At 49.3% G+C, this 24,583-nt stretch overlaps 1 protein-coding gene across 1 annotated transcript; it reads right to left on the reverse strand.

The window, feature by feature from the left end:
- Positions 1-24,583, reverse strand: CEP68 (centrosomal protein 68). Its single transcript, XM_040993316.1, has 7 exons — positions 24,522-24,583; positions 14,342-14,676; positions 11,259-12,728; positions 9,932-10,054; positions 6,362-6,458; positions 1,013-1,186; positions 1-234 (listed from the first exon to the last, which is right to left on the reverse strand). Exons 2-6 carry the CDS (start codon positions 14,633-14,635, stop codon positions 1,017-1,019), a joined length of 2,154 nt encoding a protein of 717 aa, XP_040849250.1. The 5' UTR covers positions 14,636-14,676; positions 24,522-24,583; the 3' UTR covers positions 1-234; positions 1,013-1,016.

Here is a 24,583-nt window from a genome sequence, read left to right on the forward strand (position 1 = left end):
AATTTTATCAAAAACTACAAAGTCATGTGCTCTTTGTAGAGAAGCACCAAACAGAAAACTTTAGTGTTTAGAAGGAGTAACTTAACAGCCCTGCTTCACGGAGGGAGAAAGGCATTTTAAAGCTAGTATGCTAGACTTGCTTTCCCCGGACTTGGGTCTTTCAAGGACATTTTGAAAGGTTTCTTCTTGCAAAGCAACTTTTGGCTGAAGAATTGCATCTGTTTGAGAAGTAGTCTGAAAGAGAAAGATGAGTTTGTTATAGGCAGAATGTTGCAAAGGAAGAAAGGAACAATTACCTGTGTTCAATTGAGGGCAAGGACACCTGCTTTGATGTAAATAAGGGACTCATCTCTACAGTGAATTCTCACCTAGAAAATTTTGAGTTAAGCATCACAGATATTTTGCAGAGCAGTGCAGGTGTGAAATTTAAGTACTCTAGGTAATGGCAATCCCAAAGGGGGTACCAATCCTCCCAGCTCGTATAGCTCCTTTCGGTCATTCTTTTACACTGTTCTCTGGCCCTTTATGGAAGGGCAGGGTATGGGAAATTGTAGAAACCTCTTGGTGGAGAGTGATGGTGTTGCTGGTGTGCAGGAGGTACCAGGGCTATGAGAAATGCCCAGAGATGAAGTACCAAGTGAGTTAGGCAACAAAACCCTTCAGAACACTGGCGGCCTGGTTACCTCCCATATGGAGGTGTCCATGTACAAAATGGAAGTTAGGTGTAGACAAGTTGTGCTTCTTGTGTCTGGGTGGCGAGGTAATGATAAAGAGACTGCCACAGAAATGGGAGCTGGTGCCCCCTCCGTAGCAAGCAGCAGGTGTAGAACGGATAAATGGAAAGCGCCACAGTGAGCTACCATCTAGGGAAGATCCACAGCCTTCCAGCATTGGTAGCTACTCCTTTTTCATTGCTTTCTTCCAGGAGCTCATGTCTCACCATGAAGTCAGCTCTGCGTCCTAATCAGTACTGGGGTTGGAGGAGATTTTCTCCCTGGGCTCCTTTATTTACCAGGTTAAACTCTTTCACACTGGCGCTCCTTGGCTCTTGTCGGCTTGTTCTCAGGGGTGAGGGCGCAGCCAGCTAGCAGGTCCAGAGAAGTTAAGATAGAGTCATACAGGCGGTCTGCATGGCTCTCCAGCTCAGCCGACTGCTTCGCGATCCTCCCAAGGACATCCTTTAAGACTGACAGGATCAAAGCAGTTAGACCAAAGAACCCAGGAAGATGTTGCCCAGTAAATAATTTCTAAACAATGTAAAAGGGTATATATAGCATTTTTGCCTACAATTGGAGCCTGGCACTGGATTCCAAATGTTCCTTATTTCTAAATGTAATTCTGCCGGGCCTTCCAGGTTAACTTCTAGTTCAAGCCTACAGAATTCATTGGCCCCACTCTGGAATTACAGAACTCACAGAAAGACCACCCAGCCATGATTTTCTGGTGACTGGTATTAACTGATTACAGAGATGGGACACAGGGCACACCCACATCCTGCCAGGTCCAACATGCCAAACTTGGAGAAGGGACCCTGCTTCTAACAGGTCTTAATGTCTGGTGGCCAAAGGACTGCTGCTTCACAGTGTAGGTGTTCTTGTAATGCATTTTGGAGATGTTGTGACTCCTCCTTTTGTGGGTCTTAGGTAAATAAGCTTTGAAAGACTGAACAGTTTAAGTCAGGGTTGCCAGTGAGGGTAAGACCTACACCTCCAATCAGAACTGGTCAAGGTGATGAGGGCATGGGCTCAGGTCAGGATGCATCACACGCATTAGGCTAGTTTGTTTTCTTGCCCTTAAAATTTCTTTCTTTTGTTAAGCACATAGGCTGCCTTAGCTTCCTGTACCTTTATCAGCTATGTTAATACTCCCTAGTTTCCTGCTGCAGCTGTAGCATCTGTCAGCAGAGGAAGGGCAAAGGGAAACTGTACATCTGCAGACAATGCTGACGATGGGCGGAAGCTGGCGGGATGGGCGCAGGCTGGCTGTGCTGAGATCAGCCCCTGGGGAAGCCACACCAGTGCCATGTCATTAGGGCTGAGAGCACGTGCGCTGTGTGGCACCAGCAGGCACCCCCCTCCAACTTCATCAGACTAGTGCGTCTGACTGCGTGGCACTGAGGGCAGCTTTCTTTTCTGGAACTTTTATTATTTATTTAAGATTTTATTTTTATTTGAAAAACAGATGAGAGACAGAGGTCTTCTGCTGGTTCACTCCCCCAAATGGCCACAACAGCCAGAGCTGAACCAGTCCGAAGCCAGGAGCTTGTCATGTGGGTAAAGGGTCCCAAGTTTTGGGCCATCCTCCACTGCTTTCCAGGGAGTTGGGTCAGAAGTAGAGCAACCAGGACACAAACCAGCACCACATAAAGAGGCTTAGCTTACTATGTCACAGCACCAGCAACCTGCTGTTTACTTTAGACTGTTAAAATCATTGGGCCAAGTAAAAGATAAGTAGGGAGGGGGAATGAAACAGAAATATTTTCCTAAGAAATTTTTGTGTTTTCAGGTAATAGTGACATATAGAAATCTAGATTGGCTTAACACTAGCAGGTTTGAGTTGAGTTACATGACCTAGTCTAAGAAGTTTGATGTGGGATGCAACTGCTGAATTTTACGCTTAAGTAACTGGGTCAGAATATTAAAAAATGCTGGATTTTCCATGCAGAGAAAATCTCTGGCGGGAGTCTGAGGCATGAGTGGTGAGGGAGCAGACAGTGGCATTGTGTTCCCAAGGTTACCCTTGCAGCTGAGTAAGAAGGGACCATGCAGAAGCTGGGTAATGTGTCCAGGAAGAAATAGACTGAAGTGTGACTTTCAAACAGCAAGTGCAGAATGGGGAGGGGCAGTGTCAATCTGAAGAGTGCTTGGATACAGATCTGAAAGCCACAGAAAATCCTAAAGCCTTAACCTGTAAAAGGAGATAAGGGCCGAGCAGAATGTTCTTACAACAGATTTAGCACTAAATATAATTAGGTTGATTTTTAAATGAAGGTCAGAGAAACACCCTCCCTTTGTAAGAATATATTTTGAGAGAGCTTACGCCTATCTGATCTAAATGACTAAGGCTGGGCTGGGTCTGGCCAAAAGCAGGAGCTGGGAACACTCAGTCCAGGTTTCCCATGTGGGCGGCAGGAACCCAGTACTTACACCCTCTTCCTGTCTTCAGGATGCATTAGCCAAGAAGCGGGAGCAACACAGATACATGCGCTTTAGTAGACCAGCTTTGGCATATGTGGCATCCAGGAGGACAGGAGGTTTCTAGTATTCCCCTTTCTGCTGAGGTCTTTGTGCTTCTAGATACTGTGATTGCAGCATGGTAAATTCACACTTCTAAAATAAAGATGACAGTAATATGGTTTCCACCTCACAGGGTTGTGATTAAATGGGAAAAAACAGGTATGCCAATTGTTTCAGCAGTGTTTGGCCCACAGTAACTGTTTCATAAAATAGTAAAGGAGCTTGGCAGGGACTGGCACTGTGGCACAGTGGGTAAATCACCCCGTGACGCTAGCATCCCTTATGAGCCCTGTTTTAAGATTTTATTTATTTCTATTGGAAAGATTCACAAAAGAAGGAGATCTAGAGAGAACGGCTGCTGGTTCTTACTTGGTTTAATTAAGACGGAACCTATCTTTTAAATAAGAGTTATTTACAGAGAGAAGGGGAGAAAGATTTTTCGTCCACAATGCGTAGGAATCCTCCTAGTCAACAAAGAACTGCAGGGCAACAGTGACTTCCTCAGAATATACCTGCGTGCCACTCAATGGTACCTCCTCATGGATGCTCCAAGGATGACTCCTTTTGGCTCAGCTTTGCCTTACACTATTTGATTTCCAGCATAAACCCACTTGACTCCAAAACAGCCATAATACAGTGTCTTCTAGTACTTGGTTATACAGTTTTACAGGAGATGAGGGCTGCTTTAGGACTCCCATCAGTTCAAGGTTTTTTAAAATTTGATAAAGTGAGAAAGAGACCCACAAGCAGACGCATATATTGACCGGCTCACTCCCCAACTGTTTACAATGGCCAGGATTGGGATAAGCCAAAACTGGAAATGGAAGTAAATGCAGGTCTCCCACATGGGTGGCAAGCACCTAAGCATAGACACATGAACCAACAGAATAGAATGGAAAATAAGAAATAACTCTGCAGCTCTAGCTAGCTGGGTTTTAAAAGGCAGCAAGAAAACACTAGAGAAAGAAAAGTCTCTTCAATAAATTGTGCTAGGGAAACTGGACAGTGACACACAGAGGGGACCTAGACTACTGTCCCTCAAACATACAAAAATCAATTCCAAATGGATCAAAGACCTGAAGGTAAAACTTGAAATGATGAAACTATGAGAAGAAAACGCAGGGAAAATGCTTAAGATTTTGGTATGGCCAAAACATTTTTGACAAAAGAATTTTTGACTAAAAGCAAACACTGACTGATGGGATTATATCAACCTAAGAAGCTTTTGCAGAGCAAAGAAACAAAGAGGCAGCCTACAGAAAGGGGGAAGGTATCTGCAAATAGTCATCTAAGAAGGGTTAATACCTAGAAATGTATAAAGAATTCAATAGCAAAAGCCCAAACAATGCAATAAAAATGGACAAATGAGTAAAGGAATGTGTTGTGAGTGGAGACTCTAGGGTGGACTGTGACAGCCAATTGACCTTGGAGGGATTTCCTCAACCTTCGATGAAGTGAAATTGGCAGCATCTCAGAACCACTGAAGCAGTACCGTCAGAACATGCTTCACATCAGAGACCCGAGGATGACATCGAGTGCCTGTCCCATCAGTACCCAATCCCAGCGTACTGATGTGGTTAGGCTGCTGGGAGCAGCCCTCTCCCCCTCTCCCTCCTTCCCCCAGACACAGGAGAAAAAAAACTGGACGCAATTGTCTCATCCACTTTTCCCCATGCCTCAACTGTCCCCACCCTAACCAGTGGTCCACTTGAACATACATCCTTCTCAGCTATGTAAACATCAAACATAAAACAAATTTAATATTTTAAAAGTTCTTAAAAGAAAAATATGTCTTATAGAAAGAAATACATGAATCAACGCACACCATCACTGGTCATAAGGGAAAAATGCAAATCAAAACCACTAGGAGGTATGTTGCCCCACTTATAATGAAATTATCAAAAAGACAAAAATTATCATGTTGACATGGTTCAGTGTGGAGAAAGGCACACACACAGTACTGGTGGGAATGTAAATTAGTGCAGACATCAAGGAGAAAGGTTCTTCCAAAAACTGGAAATCATATGATCCAGCAATCCATCACTGAGAATATATCCTAAGTAAATGAAATTATTATATAGGGGTTGGTACAATTATTCAAATCCTCCATTTGCAAGCGCCAGTATTCCCATATGGGTGCTGGTTCATGTTCTGGCTGCTCCACTGCCCTTCCAGCTCCCTGCTTGTGGCCTGGGAAAGCAGTTGAGGACGGCCCAAAAGCCTTGGGATCCTGCACCCATGTGGGAGACCTGGAAGAAGCTCCTGGCTCCTGGCTTCGGATAAGCTCAACTCTGACTGTTATGGCTATCTGGGAAATGAACTAGCAGATGCTTGTCTCTCCTCTCTATAAATCTTCCCATAAAAAATAAATCTTGAAATTATATAAAAATGAAACCCACACTCCCATGTTTAAGGCAGCATGAATTACAATAGCCATAATATAGAATCTGTTGCATCCATTGACAGGTGAATGGATAAAGAAAATGTGATATATGCACACAAAATACTCAGCCATAGAATGAAATTCTGTTATCTGTAGTAACTGGGGTAGAATTCAAGAATCTACAGAAAAACAAAGACTGTATACTCTCACATGTTGAAGCTAAAGCAAGTTGATCTTATGGGGGCAAGCTCTTTCTCAGAATGTCTGAGCTGGCTCCTTTTTCCATCTTGCTGATGTGCATCCGGGGAGGCAGGTTGGACAAGCTGGACTGAACTTGAAGCTCCTGGATTTGGCCTGGCCCAGTCATGGCCCAGTCACTGTGGGCATTTGGGGAGATAAATAAGCAGATGGGACCTCTATCTCACACATAAAAAAACACAACATTGGTGTGAGAGCAGAGTAGTGGTCAGGAGGAGCTGGCGAGAGTATGGGGAGAAGGAAGAGGGTGGTCATTTGCTCCAGAGGCTCAGCTGGACAGCAAGAGCAGCTTCTAGTGGGCAGACAATGAAGTATTTCAAAATAGCTGGCAAGGGGGATTTTGAATGTTATCGGAGGGATGGATAGGCCACTTACTGCACACAGGGACCAAAAGGCCACACAGTACCCTACAGATGTGTGCATTTATTACATGTCAAGAATGAACACCATATTTAAGGAAACAGTGAAAGCTCGCGCATCTCACCTGGGGCATTATCCAGCAGGCACTGAAGAAGCATCTCCCCTCTCTGTAAGACGCTCTCCGTCAAGGACTGATGTTCATCTATTTCTCTCTTAAATTGCTTAAAGCATACCAGAGAAGAAAAAAGGAACATTGTTATTAGGATTGTCTTGGGAAAGGTCCCCAGGATAAATGCCCTGCAGGGCAGCTCAGTCCCACTAACATTAAGACTCCATTGCTGCTAAGTGATCCACAGAATTCTCCGAGCAAACCACCCAGCAGCTCCAGGGCAGTTCTCTAACCCATGGTATACAGAGCTGGTGGTTTGTACATCTGGTTTGACGTCAGAAGTTTTCCCTGAAGAGGATGGATCGTGAACAGTTTGGATGCCCTTCGTACACACTCAAGTTTAGTCTGGATAGGAAATCGCAGGGCCCCTTCTGCCTATGCTACAAGAACCAGCATTCCTGCTAGGAGGGCGCAGCTGGCTAGGCCTGCCCAGGCCAGGGTGAGGTTCTTCCCCTTGATCTGAGCTGGCTTCAAGCTGGAAAACAGAGGCCTTCCCTCTGGCAGCAGGGGTGTGGTTCCAGTGAGATGGAGTTAGCTTGGCCTGGTTACAACCCTGGCTCCTGTGTAAGCAGGTCACGCCCTCTTGTGTTGAAGCCGAGAAACAGAGCACTGAGGCAGATGGCACCAGCCTCAGGCCGTGAAAGCTGCCCAGCTCCACCCTGGGTCAGCTGGATAATGCCAGAAGTCAGTTTGGCCAAGGTAAACACTGGTCTTAGGAGCACCAACTAAGCCAAGTAGCTAAGTGTCCTCCAGCTCAGAACACTTCTGAGAATGAAAAGGGACTCATTTATTAATGATGCCAGAACAACTGCTACAAACTGTGGCAAATAATCACACCAAATACATTTGACCTAGGATCAAGGTAAGTACAGCCCACAAAGAAGTAGGGGCTGGCACTGTAGCACAGTGGGTAAAGCTACTGTGTACAATGCCAGCATTACATGTGGATGCTGGTTCAAGTCCTAGCTACATTTTCAATTCAGCTTCCTGCTAGTGACCCAGGAAAAGGAGTAGAGGATGGCCTAAGTGTTAGGGTCCTTGGTGCCTGGCTTCATTCTGGCTTAGAATGAGATTGTGACTATTTGGGGAGTAAACCAGCAGGTGGGAGATCTTTTTATTCTCTTTCAGGTGGAATATTATTTTCATCTCTATGTTGTAACATTTTTCAATAAGTAAATCTATTTCAAAAATTAAAATAGGAGTTGGTGTTATGTCATAGTATGTAGAGCTATTGAATGAGGTGCCGGCATCTCATATGGGTCCCAGTTTGAGTCTTGGCTGGTCCACTGCTGATCCCGCTCTCTGCCATTGTGCTTGGGAGAACAATAAGAAGATGACCCCAGTGCTTGGGATCCTGCCCCCTCATGGGAGACACAGCAGTTCCTGGTTTCAGAATAGCCTGTCTTGCTAGTTCTAATCCCAGTAGCTCCACTTCCCATCCAGCTCCCTGCTTGTAGCCTGGGAAAGCAGTCGAGGACTGCCCAAAGCCTTGGGACCTTGGACCTGTGTGGGAGACCTGGAAGAGGCTCGTGGCTCTGGATTGACTCAGCTTCAGCCATTGCAACCGCTTGGGGAATGAATCAGTAGATGGAAGATCTTCCTCTCTGTCTCTCCTCCTCTCTGTGTATCTGCCTTTCCAATTAAAATAAGTATTTTTGAAAAACAGAAAAAATAAAAGGGGCTGGCACTGTGGTGCAGTGACTTAAGTCCCTACTTGTGACGCCAGTGTCTCACACTGGAAGGAGCGCCTGTTTGAATCCAGTTGCTCTGCTTGTAATCCAGCTCCAAACGAATGTACCAGTGCAAGATCCCAGGCCCTGGCCACTGGCAGCTTTTTAGATTAGTGAACCAGTGGATAGAGTATCTGTTTTTCCCTTTGTCTGCCTTTTGAATAAATATATTTCAAGAAGAAAATAATAATAATAATAAAAACTCTTACAGGGTGGCCATCTGGTATAGCAGGTAAGCTGCCAGTTGGGATGCATGTGCATGTATCCCACAATGGTGTGCCCAGGTTCAGTGCTGGCTCCACTCCCAACTCCAGTCCCCTACTAGTGTGTGCCCTGGCAGGCAGTAGGTGATGGATGCTTTAAGCATAGCAGCCCATCATGCAGGAAATCTGTACCGAGCTCCCAGTTCCTAGGCCTGGCCCAGCCCTGGAGGCTGTGGGTATTTGGAGAAGAAACTATTGGGTGAGTGCTCACTCTGCCTTTTTTTTTTGAAGATTTATTTATTTATTTTATTGTAAAATTAGATATATAGAGAGGAAGAGAGAGAGGAAGATCTTTCATCGGTTGATTCACTGCACAAATGGCTGCAATGGGCAGAGTTCAGCCAATTCGAAGCCAAGAGCCCGGAGCCTCTTCCGGGTCTCCCACGCATGCGCAGGATCCCAAAGCATTGGGCCGTCCTCGACTGCTTCCCCAAGCCACAAGCAGGGAGCTGGATGGGAAGTGGAGCTGCAGGGATTAGAACCGGCGCCCATATGGGCTCCTGGCGCGTGCAAGGTGAGGACTTTAGCCGCTAGCCTATCGTGCTGGGGCTTCACTTTGCTTATCTTTATGTCTCTCTGCTTCTACAGTAAATTTGGCGAATTTAAAATTTTCTAGTCAATAAATTTTAAATTATACAAAATTAGAAAAAAAAAACTTTAATGAAAAGCAGGGGAGAGGGCCCGGCGCGGTGGCGCAGTGGTTAAGTCCTCGCCTTGCACGCCCGGGATCCCATATGGGCGCCGGTTCTAATCCCGGCAGCCCCGCTTCCCTTCCAGCTCCCTGCTTGTGGCCTGGGAAAGCAGTCCAGGACGGCCCAAAGCTTTGGGACCCTGCACCCACGTGGGAGACCCGGAAGAGGCTCCTGGCTTCGGATCGGCGTAGTATCGACCCGTTGCGCTCACTTGGGGAGTGAATCATCGGATGGAAGATCTTCCTCTCTGTCTCTCCTCTCTGTATATCCGCCTTTCCAATAACAAAATAATAAAAAAAAAAAAAAAAAAAAAAAAAAAAAAAAAAAAAGAAAAGCAGGGGAGAAAGTAACCATACCAAACCAACACTGAAACCAATACGAAGCAAACTGACATTGGAGTTGTGTTTAAATCCTGTCAGAATGCCTGGTGTATACTCTGAAGTCAGCACCACCTCATCTCGGTCCTTGAACAACAGCACAGGCCAGGGAAGTGGGTGCGCCATTCCCTGTGGCAGCTGCACACATGTGAGGGCACCAGGGCACCTGCAGCAGCGCCCACTACACACCCACCTCCCAAGACAGGACTAAGTGCACTTCCCATCACTCCCAGTATTTGTGACACCAGGTAAAACCCGGAATTTTCTCCAAACTTGTTTTGGTGTGGGAAATAACTCATGTTATTTCACAATTTTTCAGTGTTAGTGATTTGAAAAGAGTCTCTGATTAGATCTCGGGGCTGAACGTTGAAATGAGCTTTACCATGGAAAGTATCAGTTTCTTGTGATGTTTCTTTGTCATAAAACAGCCTGGCTGCCATCCTGAGCCAGCAGGGCGGCTTACCCGGTACAGCTGCAGAGAAGACTTGAGAGCCGTGAGGCTGGAGCCAGGAGGAGTCCCTGGGTCCGTAGCATCGGCCACGTTGTATAGCCAGCGGATCAGTTCTTCCAGCTGGGTACAAAATATCTAGGGAGAGAAATGAAAGAATACCTGGCATTAGTGACTGGACTTTTTAAAAGGTTAAGACAGGAAGATTTCAGGACCAGCATGGTGACATAGCAGGCTATCCTCCACATACAATAGTTATCTCATATAGGTACCAGCTCATGTCTTGGCTACTCCTGATCCAGTTCCCTATTTATGGCCTGGGAAAGCAATGGAAGATGGCTCAAGTCCCTGGGACCCTATAACCATGTGGGAGACCCAGAAGCAGCTCTAGGCTCCCAGCTTTGGCTGTTGTGGAGGTAACCAGTGGATTGAAGATCTCTCTGTTATACTTTCAAGTAAATTTAAATAAATCTTTTAAAAAAAAATGGGAGAATTCTACAAGATGGACCATGTACCTTTCCAGAATGTTCCCTTAGAGAGCCTCCAGGGCAATAAATGCCTGTTAGGCTCCATCCCCTTCAGGTTGGTGTAAGGCCGCGCAAGCCCAGCCTGCAGGGGGCAGTGAGCAGCCCTGGGCACCAACTCTGGCCAGCACTGCTGCTACTAATTCTTTTCGGGAGTTGGGAGGGAGGAGAACAAGTGATAACTCATTGGAACCCACACCCCAACAACATCACCTCATAAGATCTGCCTTTTTAAAAGACTTCATTCTCCTGAAAGAATGACAGTGGGACACAGAGAAAGCTCTTCCACTCACCGGTTCACTTCAGAAACAGACATTATGGCTTGGGTGAAGCTGGGAGCCTGGAGCTTCACCCGTGTCTACCACATGGGTAGCATGGATCCAGGTACTGGCCACATTCCATTGTTTTCGTGCCTATACCTCAAGAAGAGGGAGTCGGGAAGACTCAATGGTCTGGGAGCCCAGGTGCAGGACATTGATTTGGCAAAGGGGGCCCTAAGAAGTCCTGCAGCCCGGACAGCCACTCTTGATGACTGAGCTCACTCTTTTGCTCTAAGCTGGGACCCAGGGAGGAGCAGTGGTTCAGACAGAAGGCTCTAGGTCCTGGCCTTACCAACTTTACATGGGCAAGTTCCCTGACTTCTGTGCTCTTCCCCTACAGTGAAATGAGATTGCTATGATCTGGTAAGGGTTGTGAGGGCAGAGTAAGGACTGCACAATCCTTGGTACATTTCATCAAGTGCTCACTCTGTTGACAAGTGCCTTCATGATGTCACAGGAGAGTAACACCTGCACACAAAGCATTGGGTAGTGTCTTACCTTCACACACTGCACCAGCGATTCTTGCCCCTGCTCTTCCCCAGGAAGCTGCCCTTCAGCAGCTAGGGCTGAGGAAGACCACGTGTCCAGCATAGCTGGCAAGCAGGCCTGGGTCTTTGGCAGTCCAGAGGCAGTCCCTGGGGTCTGGCTGCTCAGCAGACTGCCCTCCCCTGCAGAGTCCTGGGCACAGATGAAGGAGGGCAGGAAACAGTGGTTCTGGCTCTCTAGGTCCCCAGAGGTGTGCAGGGTGGCCTCAGAGGGGAGCTGGCCCCGGCTGCAGCTGGATGGCAGAGAAGCTGGCCCATCGCTGTCTGACACTTCAAGGGAGCTCTGTCCTTCAGCAGCCCCACCAGGAGGGGGCATCCAGGTGGGAATAGAACTCAGATATGAAAGCAAACTAGAAACCTGTGTGAGCCGAGTGGGCAGGGCCAGGTACTCGTCGTCACTGTCCACTTCCTCTTCTGAACGCCAGCCAGAGACTATGCCGACAGGGCAGTGGGCACTCTGGCTGGCCCTTTTATCCCTCTCTGGCCTGGATGAAGGCCACCCTCTGTCCCAAGTCCTCTGCTGTGGAGAGCCCACCTTGAGATGCTTGTCCCCTGGAGTTGATTCTCTGCTCTCCCAAGAGGCATCCCTGGTACCTGGGGCCCTGGGTGTAGATGCCAGCCGGCTCCAAGGTGCCAGGTCTGTGCTGCCCTGCTTCTGGGGTACTTCAGAGGGCCACTGCTTTAGGTGGGACTCTGTTGTCATGGAAAATGGCACAGCCGTGGCCTCTAGGGGTGGGCAATTGGGGGAGGCATTAGTGGGCGATTTGAGGGTACTTGCTGGGGACACAGAAAAGCTATCCAGGTCTACACCCGAGTCCTGCAGGATGGGGTCAGCTGGCACACTGCTGTACCGGACCTGGGGAGGCTGAGGCCCAGGCCTCAGTGGGTAAGTGTAGTCCAGCAGCTCTTCATACTCTTTATTTGGGTTCCAGAGTGGGGAGTGGCGGTCAGGGGAAGGAGGCAGGGAATTTGGCAGCACGCAGGCCCAGTACTCTGCCTGGAAGGAGAGGCGCCTCCTGCCCAGGCCAGCAGCATCAACCCCACAGTTCCTGGCCTGTGGTGACCATTGGCACCCAGGCTCTGGCCTCTGCCGAGAGGGGCCTGTCTGTGGGACCATCAGCTCCAGGGAGGAGACCTTGGCAAGGGAGCAGGTCTGAGGCTCTGCTATCTTTTGGTGACCTTGGAGACTGCTGCCTGTGGAGGAGGCAGAGAGGCCGCAGCTGGTTAGCTGTGCAGTTGTAGCCCCTGCAAGAGGGAAACCTGAGACGTGAGGCTGCTGACTGAGGCCCAGCCCCTGGGGCGAACGCACTGGAGAGGGGTCATCTTCGGTGTCCGCATCATGTCCTGAGCAAACAGCTGCAGTTCTGGGAGGAGGCAGTGGCTGAGGTAGCTCCTTGCAGGCAGAAAGCACAGCTTCCTCCACCTGCAATGGAAAGAGGGGAGGAAAGGCATTCAGGCCAGTGGCCATGAACTCAACTTCTTTGTCATTCTCAGATGACAAAGCTGGGAGTTCTCCAGTGGGCTGAGGCCGTCCTTGGGAAAGATCTAAAAGTGAGACATTTGCTGCCTGAGGCCAAAGTCAGTTTGTGCTGCTGGGAGCCAGCCTACTTGGAGCAGCAGAACCGGCTTCCCCAGACTGACCCCTGGAGCCCTACAAGCTCCTTCTTCCACTGGCAGCTCTATCCTGTTGCAGCTGGAGTCCAGTGAAAAGGGTGTCCCAGGCAGAGGAAGCCCCGCTGTGGCTGACATGAGACAGATAAACCTTGGGGGCCTAGGACTGTACCCTGGTCAACTATGATGTCAGAGCAAATGCTGGCAAAGGACTCCTTCAACCCAGCCTCAACAACCTCAAAGCTTTTTAAATATCCTACATTACTTTTTAAGATGCATTTGTCTGTCTTTTACTTGAATGGCAACTGGTTCATTCTCCAAATAGTCTAACAACCAGGCTAGGTTAGGCCAAGGCCAGAAGCCTGTTTGGGTGATAGGAACCCAAGTACTTGAGACAGTAGCAGCTGCTTCCCCGAGAATTACGTCAGCAGGAAACTAAGCAGCTGGGACTCCAACCGGGCACTGCAGCATAGGATGCAGGATGTGGGTCTCTTTATTGCACCATCCTGTTGTCCCTGCAAGGAAGAACTGACCTGATGAGGAGGGAGGCACAGTGGTTACAGATATGGCCTTTGGAAGAAGACCTGATGTAAACCCTAACTCTGCCACCTCCTACAAGTGTCACTTACAAGCCTCACTCCCCCTGCTATAAAAGGGAGCAGGCAACAGTACCCGCCCTCAGGGCATAACAACGGGCACCACAGTCAACAGCACAGACTCACACTTGCTTCCTGCTTCACCACATGTCTGACTCACAGGTGCCAGCGCCTCCCACCATTCCTGCTCCTGGCTTGCGCAGTCACGCTCACAGCCTCCCACAGGGGCTCTGCAGTGGGGAGGTGGGTGGTGTGTGGCAGCCAAGATCCCAATGACACAGAAACAGGGAGAACATCAAAGCCATTCCCTGGAGCAGTCTGGGCAGCAGTGTAATAGACACCAGGACCAGCAGGGACAGATCATTCAGGTCACCTCCCCACACCTGAAAGGTTTGGTCTGCTGGGTGCTGTGGTCACAGGCAGTGCCACTCCACATGACTTCCCCGAGGAGGGTCGCCCTGTAGTCACCTCTCCCTCACCAACGGCAGAGCTGCCCATCCTGGGGACCTCAGGTTGACATGGGTCCCTGGGTCCCAGGGTAACTGAGCAGCAGAGTGTTCAAGCCCACATGCCTCCTCTCCCAAGCCTCCTTATCCTCGTGCTCCTTGTCAGGACAACCAGCTCCCAGTCATGCCATCCTAAAAATGTCACCCTCTTGAGAAGAGGACATGCGATGGACGCAGCCCCTTCAGGCCTTGAGGTCCAAGTCCTGGCTCCTTTACCCACAGCCGGCATGGGGGCTGGGAAAGGGGTTGAGAGGTAAAGGGAGGTAGAACATACCCCAAAAGGGCACTGGGCCTAGCTACAATTCCACCTGCTCTGTATGTACCTGGTTTCCCACGGAGTGTGGAAGGTGTCCAGGAGGAAGTTGGCCACTGAGAGGGGCTGGTTCTCTTCCGGTGTCCTTGGCCAGAGGCAGGTGAACTCCAGCCGGACTGCAGGGGGAGTCAGCAAGCCCCTCTGCACCCCACACAGGAGAGGCAGGCCCTCCTTCGGCTTCCAGGCGCGGCTGTTCACCAGGCACGGGCCCTGGAGGGTCCAGCCCGTGACTCCATCTCTGGTAGGGCTGGGCCCCTTCTTGCACGGATGCTTCCACCTCAGCCTTTTCTTCACCCAGGGCCATTGAGCTGTCCCAAAGGATGTGTTCCCTGAGTCTTCAGCACTCTACAAAACACAGGAAGGAAAGAAAATGTAAACTTCTGGAAATTTGTGTGCAGGAAATCTTGTTTTTTACCAAGTAAGGCAAATCTTTTTTTTTTTTTTTTCTTTTTTGGTCTAAGTAAAATGAAAGCTACTTCCTTACAGGAGCACAACAGACCAGCTTTTCCTTGGTCCCAGACCCTTCTAAAGAGGACATAGGCATGTTATTCTGTCTTCTGCTGTTAAGGTAGTTAGTGCCACCCCAGGCAGCAAGCACCCAGGAGGCCCAGTACAAATCCAAATTAGAGTCGAGGCCCAGGGCTGCCAAGGGCACCTTCTCACCTTGTCCTCCTAGCACCCCCTTTAGATCAGAGGCCTGATCAGCTCTCCCCTTGTGCAGCTCTGCAGTGGGTCTGTTGTCTCAACTGAGCTATAAGACAGGTTCCACCTAGAGGACAGCAAGTCAGGACATGCTGGGCTCAGCTGGGCAGGGAGGAGATCCCCATGGCTCTGGTCACAGAGGAGGCCTCTCTCACGCAGCAATCCTATCCCTACTCCTACCCTAGGTGGCTGGTAACCAAAAGAGGGAGATGAGTTAACTCTGCTGGGATGGCTTGGCTAATGCAGAATGTGCTGTGGGAGGCAATGTGGAAAGCAGGTGGGTGCTGTGGCTCTCTGCTGGGTGTACTGGGCCAAGTGCTCAGGGGAAAAAAAGAACCGAGTGCCTGTTCTGCAGACAGGATAATCTGCGGGGATAGCGGGGGAGAGCCCCTTTGGCTAAACCTACTCTGCCTGCCGGCTGCAGAGGCAGCCGGCTGGGTAGGCTGGGGAGAAAGAACACAGGCTCCTGGAGGAGCTGCAAACAGGGAGAGGAAGCTGGGTGTGGGTGGCCACCTGCAGTTTTCAAAGCTCAAATCTCCACAGAAACAGCCCATTTCCTCAGGCACAGGAGGTGCTGGTGGCAATAAGGCAGCAGGCGGAGGTTGCTGTAGGTCATCCCATTTGACAACTTTCATGCCAGCCTAGAAAACACAACCTAGATGGGCACTGCACACACCTCGAGGTCTGAAGTCAGCACATGAAGAGCAAAGAACTAGCTCCAAACAACTGCCCTGCTGGCACTACAGCGATGAATGCATGGAAGACAGAATTAAAGGTAAGTATGGCAGTGCACACAGACACAAAATCCATGGACAGTTTTTTGCTTTTTAGAGGTTTATTTGTTTGAAAGTCAGTTACATAGAGCAAGAGACAGAATGTGCCTGCTGGTTCACTTCCTAAATGGCTACCTCATCCAGGGCTGGGCCAGGCTAAAGACAGAAAATTCATTTGGGTCGCCCATATGGGTAGTAGAGGCCCAAGAAATTGGGTTAACTTCTGCTGCTTTCCCAGGCCATTAGCAAGGAGCTGGATTGAAAGTAGAGCAGCCATGGGCAGAGTGCAACAGCCTAGTGGCTAAATCCTTTCCTTGTATGTACCAGGATCCCATATGGGTGCTAGTTCATATCCTGGCTGCTCTACTTCCTATCTGGCTTCTGCTTGAAGCTTGGGGAAGCAGTAGAGGATGGTCCAGGGCCTTGGGACCCTGGTACCTGTATGGGAGATCCAGAAGAAGCTCCTAGATCAGCTCAGCTCTGGTCATTGTGGCTACTTGGGGAGTGAATCAGTGGACAAAGATCTTCCTCTCCTCTCCTCTCCTTCTCTCTGTTATATCTGCCTTTCCAATTAAAAAAATATTTATCTTAAAAAAAGAAGTGGAGTAGCCAAAGGCAGAAGTTTTACCCACTAGGACACAATACCAGCTCCCAATATATAGTTTTTACATGGCATGCATTTTCCATAAACTCAAAGACCCTTTATATACACTGATTTCAAAATTTTTTGAAGCAAAATAAATGTGCTTTTTATGTACTTCCCATGAATTCTTTCAAGTACCCTTGTAATGCAGTTCAGACACAGAATGCACTGCTAACAGATGCCTGCATCCAGCCTTGTCCTGTCCCTCCACTGGAACAAGCCAGTTGAGGCAGAACAGCCAGGACAAGGCCTTGCACATTGACTATGCTCAGGGTCAGGCAGCCCTGTCACCAGTGTCCTGTGAGACACTGACATCTCCAAGTGACTGGTCATCTTCTGAGGAAGAAACACAGGAGCCAAACAGAGGGAAAGCAACCACGTTTTTCTGCAAACCAAGCAAGGAATTCACTATAGGAGACTTACCAAACAGGTGTACAGTCTTACCAGTTTTTGTGTGTGATTCTTATCTCCTGATATAGATGCAATCACAAGTATCTACTTTAGCCCCCTTCACCCCCTTTTAATAACGGGGACATAGGACACATGGCTCAGACCCTTGTTTGTATTTTCTTTAAACCTTCCCTTCTTTTTCATCTTGGCCTGATGTGGATCCCACTGTAAAGGAATTCACCAGTCCTGTACTAATGGATATCTGGGTTCTTTACAATGCCATGACAAACAGACCTGGGATAGGTAACCAAGTCCTACATGCATCCACCAGTTCATGTATGCTGGCACACCTACAGTATGGCCAGCCCAAGTGGAAGTGCTGAGCAGAAGGGAAGCAACTCGAATGTGTTTGACAAGCATGGCCAAGTGCCCTTCCTTGGGTGGTATCAGTCCATGTCCCAGCACGTGAGTGTGCGTGGTCTCTTTTCAGGCTCTGAGAGTCAAGCCCAGGCCATGTGACCTCAGAACCCAGGATATTATTGGGGAAACCTGGTCCTGGCTATTAAAATCACCATCCACTTTCAAGGCTGTATGATCTACTAGATAAAATTAGGAGTGATGTGGGCTTGGCTTTCTCTGGCGCTACAGGGCAAATCTAACACTCATGAATGTGGCAGGCCTGGACATCTGACCTTTCTGGGGATCTGCTGCGTCACCCTTGGGTGGGCCTGTCACAGCTGCCTGGTGTTCTTCCCAATTGCTCCTGTTGAGGACAGAGAAAGGGGAGTGGGAGCTGGAGTGCAGAGGGATGTTCTTAACTACTCCATGCAAGCAGAGGAGAGATTCCCTGACAAGAGGACATGCCCCAGATTCTCTGAATCACTAGCTCCCTCAGAAACAGTTTCTTTGAGAACAATGCTGCTCTGAAGTTTCGTGCTGCCAGGGGCCTGTTCCTGTGCCCAAGCACACAGCCAGCCACTCGCACAGGCCACCAGGGCAAGCCCTACCAGTTCAGGTGCCAAAACCTTGAAACTCACAAACACACCCTGTGTGGCAGGACTTGGCCAGACAGACAGACACTGGGGCTGCACCTGTTCCTCAAGGGCTGCACAAGGCACTCACATGTCCTTAAGTCCCAGACAGGCCTGGTTTTCCCCATGGTGTAAGTCATTCTGGGCACTCTGTTCCCCTACTCTGCATGCAGAATCAAAGTAAAGGGCCAGTGAAGAGCAGACTTGAAGCCACTGAGGGGTACGGTACGTGGCTCTCCTGGCATGACCACGGGACCAGGCACTCCCAAGACCCCTGGGCACCAGCAGCTCTTTTGCTCCCTTCCTAGGGCTGATTTTGCACTCTGTGCAGAGCCAGCAGAACAGGCGTCCCCCACCCAGATCAACGTTGTATAGGCCTGTGGGCCAGGCTGCCTGTGTCTGTACCTTTTCCTCGCCCCCCGCAGCCTCAGAGTGCAGTGTTCTCACTCAATGAGTGGTCTTTCGATGGCCTTTAACGAAAGGTGAGGACCACATCTGTAAGAAACCTGGCTGGGCTCCCAGACACGCCTTTCCTCAACCCCAGGCTCTCTGACCTCCCCAGTAGTTGGCAGAATGTCCCCAACCCACAAAGGTTACAGGACGCAGAAGACAGAACATGACAATTAACTGCACAGAGGACAAAGTAGACTGGCAGTACCGCTGCTCGCCTGCAGCAGGCGTACGATCTGGCAGTGAAGGCATCATTTGGGATACTGCATCCCATATCAGAGTGCGTGGAGTTGAGGCCCCACTGTGTTTGATTCCATCTTTCTAGTAATGCTCACCCTGGGAGGCAGCAAGTGAGGGCTAAAGTACCTGGGACCCTGCTAGTCACACAGGAAACCTGACCTGGATCCAGTTCCTGGCTCCTCTTTTGGCCTGGCCCAGCCTTGGCTGTTGCAGGCACTTGGAGAGTGAACCAGTAAATGGGAGATTTCTTTTACTCTCCCTCCCTTCACCTTCAAATAATTTTTTTTAAAGATTTATTTTTATCATTATTATTTTTTGGAGCGATGGACAGTGCCAGGCCCTGTACTTGTTAGCACATACAAGAAGTTTCTTTGGAGATCTTCCTAATCTAAATGCTGGAGTCAGAACCCTAACGAAGAAAAGAGAGAAGACAGAACGGGTCAACCAACCATTTCAGCTATGATGGACTATGTCAATCAGTGGATTTTTCAAAGACCTCATAGTGCTTGGAGTGGCAAGATTGACAGCGATTCATAACTATGGCAGTATCAAAACCACTTGAGCAAGAACCTCAGAGCATGCCCTACATCCGGGACCTGGGGAGGGTGGGAAATTGGGTGGGCCTTCTCCCTTAATACCCCCCTTTAAACATGAAGGTAACAATATGGAAAACATACTAGTATTATCCACTTTCCTGTAGCCCTTGAACCTTCTTACTTTAACTAACTATGTAAAGAATGTCAAAATAAATTTTATTTAAAAAAAAGATTTATTTTTATTATTCTTATTTTTTTTTTATTGGAAAGGCGGGTATTCAGAGAGGAGAGACAGAGAGGAAGATCTTCCGTGCGATGATTCACTCCCCAAGTGAGCGCAACAGCCGATACTTTTCCGGGTCTCCCACACGGGTGCAGGGTCCCAAAGCTTTGGGCCGTCCTCGACTGCTTTCCCAGGCCACAGGCAGGGAGCTGGAAGGGAAGCGGGGCTGCTGGGATAGAACCGGCGCCCATATGGGATCCCGGGCGTGCAAGGCGAGGACTTTAGCTGCTGAGCCACCGCACCGGGCCCCAAATAATTTTTTTAAAGTCACTGTGTTAGGGCCTGGTGCCATGGTAGCCTAGTGGCTAAAGCTGTCACCTTGCAGATGCTGGAATCCCATATGGACACTGGTTCATACCCCGGTGCTCCACTTCCCTTTCAACTCCCTGCCCGTGGCTGGAAAAGCAGTGGAGGACAGCCCAAGGCCTTGGGACCCTGCACACCCGTGTGGGAGACCTGGAATAGCTCCTGGTTTCTGGCTTTGAATTGGCTCAGCTCTAGTCGTTTTGGGGAGTGAGCCAGCAGATGGAAGAGCTTTCTCTCTGTAAACATGACTTTCCAATAATAAATAAATAAATAAATAAATAATTTAAAAAAGTCACTCTATTAGAGAATGAATACTGAGACCATACGGTTCTAGTCCCACCACTGTCTTTACTGTACTGACAGTTTTCTGTGAAGCATCAGGCTATACATATGAAGACTTTAAGAAACGCAATTTCCTCAAGAGATACTAGTAAGAATTGCACTTCCATTTCACAACATCCTCTCTGGGAAACTCACAAAATTCTCAGGTCTCCATCACAAAACCAAACATCCCAACTGAGCAGTTGGTTTGCACTTTCTGGCAAAACTGAAGGAAATGCCCTCTGTTTTGCCTGGTGGAAAGTTCAAGGCCAAAAATGCAATCTCGTTGAATAAAATGACCAAGACAGAAAGGCATGCGTCTGGGGCTGGCATTGTGGCACGGTAGATTAAGCTGCTGCCTGCTGGTACCCCACACAGGAATGCTGGTTTACATCCCAACTGCTCCACTTCTGATCCGGCTTCTTGCAAACATGCCTGGGAAAGTAGCAGGAGATGGCATAAGAACTTGGGCCCCTAACACCCACATGGGAGAATGGGATGGAGTTCATGGCTCCTGGCCCAGTCTCAGCCATTGGAAACTTTTGGGGAGTGATCTATCCAACAGAGCTGTTTCTCTCTCTGTGTAACCCTATCCTATAAATGAATAAGTACAGATTTTCAGAAAAAAGAAGTTGAGGCAAATAGGGTAAAAGAGAAGTAAGAGGAAGTCAAGTGAAAGCACAAAAAGTGAAGGCCTTCTTAAACATTTATTTATTTATTTGAAAGGTAAAGTTACAGAGAGATCTGTCTTTATATCCACCTACCTACCTAATTACCTACCGACCTATGTGCTTATCTGTGCTTCACTCTCCAAATAGCCACAATGGCCAGGCAGGACCAGGAGCCATGAACTCCATCCCATTCTCCCATGCGGGTGTTAGTGGCCCAAGTTCTTGCACCCTCTTCTGCTTTCCGAGGCATGTTACCAAGGAACTGGATCAAAAGTGCAGCAGTTTGGACATGATCTAGGAACTATATCCCGCTTGGGTGAGCCTAACGTTTGAGCAGTCTTCTGTGGCTCTCCAAGGCACATTAAACAGGGAGTTAGCCTGCAAGTAGAAACACAGAAACTCCAACTGGTACCCATATGGGATGCTAGCATCACAGACCGTGGTTTAACCCATTGCACCACAATGCCAGCTCACACTTTATTAACAATCTTGTTAAACCAGAAGTGTTATGGAAACAATCTTCAGATCACTTTTGGGAATAAGAACAAGAAATTGTTAATAAAATAAAGGAAAAAGGGGCTAGTGCACTAGTTCATTTGGCTAACCCTCCCCTTACAAGTGCCTGACTCCCATATGGGTGCCAGTTTGTGTCCCAGATGCTCTATTTCCCATACAGCTCCCTGCTTGTGGCTGGAAAAGCAGTACAGGATGGTCCAACAAAGCCTTGGGACTCTGCACCCACGTGGGAGACCCATAAGCAGCTCCTGGCTTCGGATCAGCTCAGCTCCAGCTATTGAGACCACTTGGGGAGTGAACCAGTAGACAGAAGACCTTTCTTTCTCTCTGTAAATCTACCTTTCCAATAAAAGAAATAAAATAAATCTTAAAAACAGCAAAAACCTGTCTCTGCCCTTAAGAATCCATGATGGAGTTTCACACCCTCATTTTAAAAAAATGGCAAGGAAAACAATTCATAATTCAAAAACTTTACTACCATGAGAAAATGAGATTTCCCATAACTCCCAAAAAGCAAGAGCAGATGCTCCAGTTGGTATTTTACCACCCAAAGTATGGTCCAGCAGCAGCGTGTCCACAGCACCTTCCTCCCCGGCCTTGGAATCTGAATCTGCCTTTCAGCTCTCCGTCCAGATGATCTGGTAAGCACACTCAGGTTTAAAACACCAGGTCAAGGCCCCTCTCCACATTCCTGGCTACCTGGAGCTGCTGCTACAGCTCCCTGCTAGTGTGCCTAGGAGACCAACACCACCTGGGGCCCTGGGCTCCTGCCATCCACATGGGAGACCCTGAGGAGGTTATGGGCTTCTGGCTTCGGTCTGGCCCATAGCTGTTAGGAGCAGATAGAAAATCTGCCACTGCCTTTCAAATCAATGAGTGAATCTATCTTCAAAAACAAGCTCCAAGTCAGCAGGACTCTTAGAGCAGCCCCCAAAGAACAGCCTGAACGGCTTTACCTCCACTCCCAGAGCACTAGCACAGAGAAGGAAACACACTGGCCTGTCCTCCAGGCCTTGCAACAGGACGGGGAGAAAGCTCACACTGCGGGGAGGTTCTTAACAGCCAGTTACTGGAGGCCATAGCTGGAAGAGCTACCGGAAGCAAGGATCTCCCCAGAAAGGACCCAAGACTCACCTCAGCCCCACTAAAAACACAATCACAACCCCAAACATGAATTTCCCCCTGTGACAACTCCAAGAGGTATTTTTTTGGAGATTCCAAATAATTTAAGGGAAATCGGCATGTCACAGAGGCTTTAAGATGGAAGGAAATGTTCCCAGTGCAGCCTGTTTCCTGCCACTAGAAAGGAAAACCTGGCACAGGAAAATCTGGAAGTGAAGCAATGCTCCTTGGGGACTCCATCTAACACCTCTGGACCAAGTGGATGGTCTCGTCCACTTCTCGCAGTGCCAACAACTTGAGGTGGCTTCTTCATTATCAACCAGCTATCCAAGGTCCACCTCCACACACTCAGCGCTCAGTGGCACAGCCTCAAGATAGGTCCTCGGCCACAGCATGCCCCGTTTATCTCACTCCCTTCTCCAGTAACCACCCACACCAGTCAGACACTACTCTAACGCTGGGACAAATCCTGATCTGGCACCTATTACAGCTCCAGAGGCTGACTAGATTTGAGCTACATAAGTAGACAGCTGCCTATATGGTGTATGTTGCGGAGTCAGGAAGGACTCCAAGGATGTTAACATAAAGGATCAGATAATGCCCAAAGGTGGGGTGGCCTGAAGGGTGAAGGGTCACGCACACTCAGTAGAGCTGGGTCTGTTTGCGTATACACTGACCTTCACAACTGCTAAGAGCTACTCAACATTTTCTGTGCCTCATTTAAAAAAATGATTTACTTATTTTTACTGGAAAATCAGATCCAAGAGAGACAGAGAGAGAGAGTAGCATCTTCCATTTGCTGGATTACCCTTCAAGAGGCTGCAACGGCTGAAGCTGAGCCCATCCAAAGCCCGGAGCCAGGAGCCTCTTCCTGGTCTCCCATGCGGGTACAGGGTCCCATTTTCTTGGTGCCAGAAGCCATGCCAGGTACTTTCTATCAGCATTTCAACCTTCATGACCCAGAGAGTAGGTATTCTTATTATTCCCAGTTTTACAGCTGGGGAAACTGAGGTGGAGAAGTATCTCACCCAGAGTACGTAACCAGGCAGATCTGATCAGCCTTAACATAGCCTGGGGTCAGCTGCCTGCCTGTAAGAATAACTGGCCCAACAGGTTAAAGAAATAAGAGTTTATGTTTCATCAACTTTTGGTTACCCTGCTGACTTTGTTTTCTTTTAACTTTTTTCCATCCCTGAATGCCTTCCATGCTGCAAGCATTGTGGTGGGGTTGGGTGGACCACAACGCAGTGCAGTGTGGAGAAAGAGACCAAGGAGAGGAGTCTAGAGCAGCGGGGTTCTTAGCTGCGGGGTGCAGGTGCAGGTGCCGAATCTGCTCCTTGATGTAGACAGGGCCCATGGCAGGGAAGTGAAGGAACAAGGTGAGATGTGGTGTCTCTTCTACATCCAAGCCCAGGCGGGCGACCCAGCATCCTTTCATTGCATCCCTTCAGGCCACAGCTCTGACAACGTTTGGCCGTGCACCACGGCGTCCTCCCTGATTGCCCTTCCCACCTCCCCCACGGATCCCATGGGGTCCAACGGATGCCCAGGGCACCGGCAGGTTTCCGTTCTTTATTACAAACAATACCCGAAACGTGACCTAATCACTCGACAGGGCCCGCCATAGGCTTTGCTCCAGGATAGGAGCCCCGGGCTAGCGCCGACAGCTGGCAAGGACAGTCCTCTACGTAAAACGCCACGCACCCTGCTCCTTCCCCTCTCGGGACCCAGGGGCTGCCGCGATCGCGGCGCTCACACGGCACCATTCCATCGTTTCAGGGGTGACTGACTGGGAGTGGCGTCCGCAATGTAAAGAGCACCGCGGCCCAGGCGAGGCTGTGTGGGGCAGAGATTTCCCTCTCCTCGCAGTCCAGGCGAGACGCCGGTCACTCGCGCCCCAGCGGCCAGGCCCTGGCCGCGCCACGGCATCCCCAAGCCCGGCCTCCCGTCTCGACCCTCACGGCTCTACGGCGACCGCGCACGTCGTTCCACCTGCAAAATGGAGGCGAAGGCACGAAGAGTCCGCTATCCCCGCGCCCAGGAAGCCTTTGTGCCCTACCAGGCGAGGACGCGAGGGCGGCGGCCTCGCGGAGAGACCCGAAGAGATCCTGGCACGAAGGGGGCCTGGCCTGGCTTCGCCACCGCTGAGGCTCCCCAGGCCGCCGCTCCCAGTGCCGCGGGCACACCCCGGCCTCGGCCTACCTACCACGCCTCGACGCTCCGTACGTTCCGAGCGGCCCCGACAGCCCCATGCGCCAGCCCAGAGCC

This window comes from Ochotona curzoniae, unplaced genomic scaffold, assembly GCF_017591425.1.
Source record: "Ochotona curzoniae isolate NIBS_2020 unplaced genomic scaffold, NIBS_Ocur_1.0 contig_883, whole genome shotgun sequence".
Lineage (NCBI taxonomy): Eukaryota > Metazoa > Chordata > Mammalia > Lagomorpha > Ochotonidae > Ochotona > Ochotona curzoniae.

Coding starts and splice junctions, on each gene's coding strand:
- CEP68 (XM_040993316.1), bottom strand. CDS start 14,635: ATGGCCCTGGGTGAAGAAAAGGCTGAGGTGGAAGCATCCGTGCAAGAA. Junction 10,055..11,258: donor CGCTGGTGCAGTGTGTGAAG/GTAAGACACTAC, acceptor TTCTCTCCCTAG/ATATTTTGTACCCAGCTGGA. Junction 6,459..9,931: donor CTTCTCTGCAGCTGTACCGG/GTAAGCCGCCCT, acceptor GTATGCTTTAAG/CAATTTAAGAGAGAAATAGA.